Raw genomic sequence first — 7183 nt, 5'->3', positions numbered from 1 at the left:
TCACTAGATGAAACTGTAAATTTTAATTCGTATTGAGTGATAGTTCAAGGAAATGTACAGAAAATTACAGTATGAGACAGTAACTTGTATACATTGTGAGACTGCAATATTACAAATTTAAAATGTAAAACTTACTGCGCAGCGCCAAACTGTAATTTTTACAGTTTCGTTTGCGAAGCGCTGCGTTGCTATTTGAAAATGTAATGAATACTCAACAGAAAGTCAATTATTCCTGTTTTCATTTTTCCGTGCACTCGTTAAATATTTATTGAAAGAGTCCTTGACAACATTAGAAATAATATCGGTAAGATTACGTTTAGTCTCATTAATTATTGAATTCTTCAAACTCTGGACTGCAGCAGGGGACAATTCTGCCTTATTGCTGCAATTTGGTCCCACAAAGACAAGAATGAGATAACCGTTAGTATAATTTTATTTATTTTCTTCAATGGCGATTGATTATTGAGTTTTAAGATGAAGCTCAGCATCTAATAAAATAAATATTAGAAGGAATTAACAAGTGAAAATAATTTACAAGTGTCATATTTGATTGATTTACCAGCTAGTGTTATTTTTATTGACGTTGAGCTAAATCCGGAACGAGTTCTATAAATACATTCGTATATCCCCTCCTCGTCATGGGTAAAATTTTGAATCGTTAATCTATTAGTGGAACGAATTAAACCGTCAACATCTACGTCAGGAATTAAACTTCCGATATCTGTATGATCCTGAAATATAATTTTTTCGGAATCGATTATAGTTTTATTGATATAATTATTATTAAGAAAATATTTATGGAAAATTCTTAGCCCCCTCTGCCTCGACTTAATTAATTCTGTTAAAATTACTCCGGTTTGCCTGTTAAATTTTTTTCTAATGACTATCAGAATTTAGTCTAATATTAAATTATACGAGTAAGAAATAAAAATGAATTTACCGATTTTGGTATCTTCCATTCCAGTCTAAATATAGTATCACTAGGTACATCAATAGAACAATTTATTGTAAGTTCTTTATCAACAATCAAACGTTCCCATGAGACTCCTCTTATTACCGGTAATGGGGAAAGTAGTCCTAATTTGACAATAGAATTTTTAGAAAATTTATTTCATATCCATATAAATATATTTATATCAATTATAAATACTTCGTTCAACGAAAAAATGATAAGTCACTTCCTCAGATGATTTATCGATTCCACATTGATAGACACCTGAGTCTTCAGGCGTAACGTTTCTCAGTACAATGCCTCTTCTGGGATCGAACGATACTCGAGAATTCAAATTAATTTTCTATTGTAATAAAAAAAAATTATCATTAATTACAATAATATTATTATCATTTTTTTTTTTGACGTTAATTACTTGTCTGTCTCGAAGTAATGTGACAGTATAATTTGATGAAGTTGGACGACATGAGAGTACTGTGTCATCACCCTCAGTAATACGTATGGTAATTACCGAAATCCAAGGTTCAGCAAGCAAATGTTCACTTGCTATGAATAAAAAAAAAAATAGTAGATTACACAACAAGAGAGAACAGAAGGACATGTTAACCCGCGTATCGGTTCTGACGTCGTACCTTTTTCCGGGGCGTGTATACAGTTTTTCACCAGATCTGTACCTGAAAGTATGAATTTTCGCCTCCGTTTGTGGGAAGAATGGCGCATGCACTATTTTCTACCATTTGTTTTTTTTATAACAGAAAAGAAAGACTTTCTTCCCTCTAAACAGGGCAGGAATTTGAACTTTAGGTACAGTTCTGGTGAAAAAAACTTCTGAATATCCAAACGTGCATACCTCGAAGGCTCACGTTTACGGACGTGACAGTAAACGAATTTTTAAGAGAAGTTCTTCAAATTCGAGGTATGCAGAATAATAATGATAATAATTAAAAAGATGTTTTAAATTCTTACATTTGACGTAAACATAAGTCCATTTTACGGAAATGTTAGCCCATCTTGCATCAATCTTATGAAAATTATCTGGTGTAATATTCTCATTTTCTATCGATGGATTACTAGGAAAATCGTAAGAATCGACGCATCCGTACCATCCCGTATCAACATAAACTGTTTTATTTCGTTTAAGTAATACAGACCCTCGTTCGCGGTCTGCTATTATCTCTACTGATGATGTAGGAATCTATTTTAATTGATAATTATACATTTATATAATATTCTTATTAAAGTAAATGGTATATTCTATGGTAAGGGACGAAACAACACGAATTTGAATGAGACTAAGATCGATAAGCATATGAAGAGACTTTAAATACCGTTAGAAAGTTGAAACAAGACAATTCATAGGTATTCTAAAACGTCACCATCTCCTTCCTTAGTTTACTCGTTGAACTTGAACTGTAGTAATCGTATTTAACATTTATGAATTAATTTAAAAAAAAAACCGATTGTTTTAGATACTTTGTTTCAACTCGAATCTGGCTGAAGAGGTCTTGAAATTAACAGTTTAAATGCAGATGATATTAAAATACTTGTCAGTGTTTATTATTAACTTACCTCGCTTATTGTTATATTCCTGGGAAAAATGAATTTGGGATTAGAACCATTACAAATTAATTCCAGTGACTCATTTTCCAATAAATGAATTTCGTCAGCATCTACTGATAATTCGGGAAACTTTGCTAGGGTTACTGAAATTTAATTTTTGTTCTTATTAAATCAAATTATACATTAATGGACTGGAAGCTATTGAATTTATAACAAAATAGAAAACTCACCGCAAACATTAAGAAGTATGAGTACTAAATATTTAAAACCCATGGTTTTTATTTTTGTTACACAAAAATATCAGTGACTCAATACAACAATTAAGAATTTCAGGTATAATTCTCAGTTAAAAACTGGTACCTAATAATTAAGAGAATGTGAGTTGCGGATATTCCGCTGACACTTTATAGTAACGCATTGATCACCTCATTCAGTGATTCGTCAAACATAAAAAATGGTGGGCAATAAATTATAATAAGAACTTCGATTAATATTTTCATTAAGAATTACATTTTTAATTGCGTATCCGGAGGAAGTTTTAAAGAATATTATAATTTTCAATAGCCGACAGTTTTCTATGACCTCTTTTATAATCAATTAATTTTTTTCAGTAAAGATTTTATGATTTAAAATTAAAAAAAAATTCTGTCTTTTTTTCATAGCTTCTGCGTATTCTATTTCTGATTAATAGTACCAAAAAAAAAAATTTATCAGCCCTGATTAAACAACAGAATTCGATCGAATTAAACAGAATTGAATTTTTAATTCTATTTAATTCAGATAAATTCTGTTAATTCGGTACCTAACTTAAAAATTAATTCTGTCTAATTCGGCAGGAAAACCAGAATTTGTCCAAATTAAAACGAATTAAAATAATTCTATTCGGTTTAATTCTGATTAATTCTCCAATTTCTGGTTCTGAATTCGAATTAAACTGAATTAAAACGAATTTGAAATTTTTAAATCGGTTTTATTCTGTTTAATTTAAATTCAAATTTTCAATTCAGTTGACTTCTGTTTTGCATAATTCGACAGAATATAACAGAATTCAAATTTTCAATTCGGTCGAATTCAGTTGTTTAATCAGGGAGAAGTAAAACTTATTTTATAATTAATTTCCATTTTGTCGCATCTAAAATCCAAACAATATTTAAATAGATCACAGGTAATTGGATAATAAAAGAAAAAACAATCATGCCATTGTTTTTATTGCGATGTTCCGACGCTTTATTGAGTATTCATCAGGCTTTGAAAAATTCATACATACATAAATACAAATTTATTTCTATTTTGCTCTATTAAAATCATTATAAACAACTTGTAAAATTTTACCATGACTAGTACATGAAAGTAGTCAAGTAAAATAATGTATGTGAGAAAGATTTTCATTCCGAACCCATATTTCATTTGCTAATTAATTAAACAAATGTATAAAAGCATTGATAACGTCACAAATAAAATAAATTACTTGAATAATAGAAGTAGGGGAGGGTGGGGCAGAGCGGCCCCCCTAAGCCAATTATTATTTTTTGTGGCTTTTAACCATAAGATCACTTTACTTTTGTCCTATTTCGAACAAATTTATGGACATTTTGCCAAAATTCTGAAAAAAATTTTTTTTTTTTGTGGGGCAGAGCGGCACCTCTCCAAAAAGTGATAAAAAAATTTTTTTTGTTTCGTTTTTTTTTTTTCAAATTGTTTTCATCATTAAGAATGTATTTCTTTCTCTTGACAACTATTTTTGGTTTTATATTACTCGAAAAAAATTTTTTAAAGCGTAAAAAATCTTTCACTCTCGATTACCTTAATTACTAATTGTTATTTAATTAAAAAAAAATCAATTCTATAATTTTACTTTATTTCAAAAATTTATCAACTAAAAAAAAAAATTTAATTTTTATAAATTTTTAGTGACCAAATTTGCCTCTTACATAGAGAAACGGCCGAAAAATATGAAAAAATAATTTTTTCGGAAGTTTCGGCTGGTCTATTTTGCCCCAGGTGTTATGCATAGGGCTAGAAATGTGGAATTATAATAATTTTTTTTTAATTTGACGATAAAAATATGAAAAAATCACTTTTTCAAAATTTTGGGCTTGTCCATTTTGCCCCAAATGTCATGCGTAGGGGTAAAAATGCGCAAACATATCGGATTTATAGTAATTAGTCGAAAAAAAAAATTTTTTTTTTTGATCAAAATTTCAGGGGGGCCGCTCTGCCCCACCCTCCCCTATAACAGACAATAAAAAGTAGCTTAATTATCTTCTTTATCGACGCGCAATTTTACAGTTAAGTTAGGCTATGTTGTCACGATTTTATTAGGTTAAGGTTAGCTGTTGTGAGTTAGTCGGTAGTATCATTAAATTGAAGATATGCATTTAGGTTAGGATGAGTATTCATTTATTTAATTTACAAATATGACGAATGCGTGAAAATGCGTGAAAAAAGGGTGTAATTTTTCATGTTACACGCATTTTATCGACGGATCAATCGTCGCAAGGATCAATTGTCCTCGGATCATCGGTCGTGTCACCATGACGAATAGCCTGTGTAAGTCCATGTAGTTTCGTTGATATAAGTATCTGTTTTGCCAGCGTAAGGATCCGTACAGCTAAATTGGTTATACGTTGTGTCGCTCTCGGTTCCAGGTTGCCTAAATACAAAGTTTGCGCAATAGCCATGTCAGCGATTCATAAAAAGCCTAAAATAAGGACATGGATCGTCATTTTGACGATCCACTGTAAGGAAAGTCTGTGTAGGTGAATTAGTTATACGGTGTATCGTTAAGGAAGTTGAGTATACGGCGTATAGTCAGAATAGCGAAACGTATACTCACTCTGACCATATTTTTCTCGCGGTTTAATTCAGAAGTTCTCCCCATCCTGAAAAAATGGATTCTAGAGCTTTCTTAAACTCTGACTCTGAAAAGTTTTGATTTGTTGGAGAAGAGTAAGACGGAGTAGTCTCAGTGACTGATGGCTCCGTATAATTTTGAGTACTTGTAGAATAGTAATGTGGAGTGGTCGCAGTGATGGATCCTGTGGAATTTCGCCTTTTCGTAGGATAGTAATCTGGAGTGGTCGCAGTGACTGATCCTGTGGAATTTTGACTTCTCGTAGGATAGTAATGTGGAGTGGTCGCAGTGACTGATCCTGTAGAATTTTGATAACTCCTTGGAGAAGAGTAATACGGAGGGATCTCAGGACCTAGCTTTGAAAAAATCAGGGAATTTTCTGATTTATGTGACGAGAAAACAGTCATCAAATATTTTTCGAAAGAGTCCTTGACAGCATTAGAAATAATATCGGTAAGATTACGTTTAATCTCATTTATTATTGAATTCTTCAAACTCTCGACCGCAGCAGGGGACAATTCTGCCTTATCACTGCAATTTGATTTCGCAAAAACAGGAACGGGATAACTGTTATTATCATTTTTTTTGTTCCTTTCAAGGCTAGGTAATTTTCGAGTTTTAAGATGAAGCTCAGCATCTAATAAAATAAATATAAGAAGGAATTAACAAGTGAAAATAATTTGCCAGTGTCATATTTAATTGATTTACCAGCTAGTGTTATATTTATTGCCGTTATGTTATGTCTGTGAACAGTTGTATGATGACATTCATATATTCCTTCGTTATCATGGGTAAAATTTTGAATTGTTAATTTATTAGTGTAACGAATCATATTTCTACTAATTACTTCCTTCATTAATTGTTCGGAACCTCTCGTGCTCTGTAACTATAAATTTATCGGAATCGATTATAATTAAATTGATACAATTATTATCAAAAAAATATTTATAAAAAATTTGCCCCTTCCCCCCCCCCCCTTCCTGACTAAATTAATTATCTGAAAATTACTCCAGTTGACCTGTTAAATTTTTTTTAATGACTATCAAAATTTAGTCTTATATTAAATCATACGAGTAAAAAATAAAAATGAATTTACCGATTGTGGTATCTTCCATTTCAGTACAAATGCAATATCTCCGGACGTTTCAATAGAACAATTTATTATAAGTTCTTTATCATTAATCAAACGCTCCCATGAGAATCCTCTTAGTACCGGTCTTTGGGGGATTGTTTCTAATTCAAAAATAGAATTTTTAGAAAATTTATTTCATATTCACATAAACATATCTATATCAATTGTAAATACTTCGAGTAACGTGAACATAATAAGTCATTTCCTCGGATGATTCATTGATTACACACTGATAGTAAGCTGAGTCTTTAATCATAAGGTTTTTTATCGATAATCCTCTTCTGGGATCGAACGATACTCGAGAATTCAAATAAATTTTCTATTTTAATTAAAAAAAATTATCATCAGTTACAATAATATTATTAGAATTTTTTTTTGACGTTAATTACTTGTCCGTCTCGCAGTAATACGACAGTGTACTCTGGTGAAGTTGGACGACATGGGAGTACTATATTGTCACCTGTTTCAGCATGTATGGTATCTAGTCCCCCAGAATTGATAAGATATTGTTGACTTGCTACAAATAAAAGGAAAATAATTAGAGTATAGGGGAAGGGGGGCAAAACGGGGTAGGGTGGGCAAAACGGGGTACCCTCAAAATTTGATGAAAAAAAAAAAATTTTTTTTTTTCGTCTAATTAGAACAAATCCGATATATTTGCGCACTTTTAGCCCTACGCATGACA

The 7183-nt window shown here is 31.2% G+C and overlaps 1 protein-coding gene across 1 annotated transcript; it reads right to left on the bottom strand.

Annotated features, from left to right (window-relative positions):
- LOC130670050 (vascular endothelial growth factor receptor 1-like) lies at positions 1–2903 on the bottom strand. Its single transcript, XM_057473222.1, has 8 exons — positions 2743–2903; positions 2522–2655; positions 1919–2147; positions 1368–1498; positions 1151–1295; positions 941–1077; positions 560–731; positions 1–488 (listed from the first exon to the last, which is right to left on the bottom strand). The coding sequence occupies exons 1-8, from the start codon at positions 2783–2785 to the stop codon at positions 460–462; spliced, it is 1020 nt and encodes a 339-aa protein (XP_057329205.1). The 5' UTR covers positions 2786–2903; the 3' UTR covers positions 1–459.
- Between the last annotated feature and the right edge of the window lie 4280 nt (positions 2904–7183).

The sequence above is a fragment of the Microplitis mediator genome, chromosome 6, assembly GCF_029852145.1.
Source record: "Microplitis mediator isolate UGA2020A chromosome 6, iyMicMedi2.1, whole genome shotgun sequence".
Lineage (NCBI taxonomy): Eukaryota > Metazoa > Arthropoda > Insecta > Hymenoptera > Braconidae > Microplitis > Microplitis mediator.
Note: the sequence above shows the minus strand (reverse complement) of the source record. Positions and strands in the feature narration are given on the sequence as shown.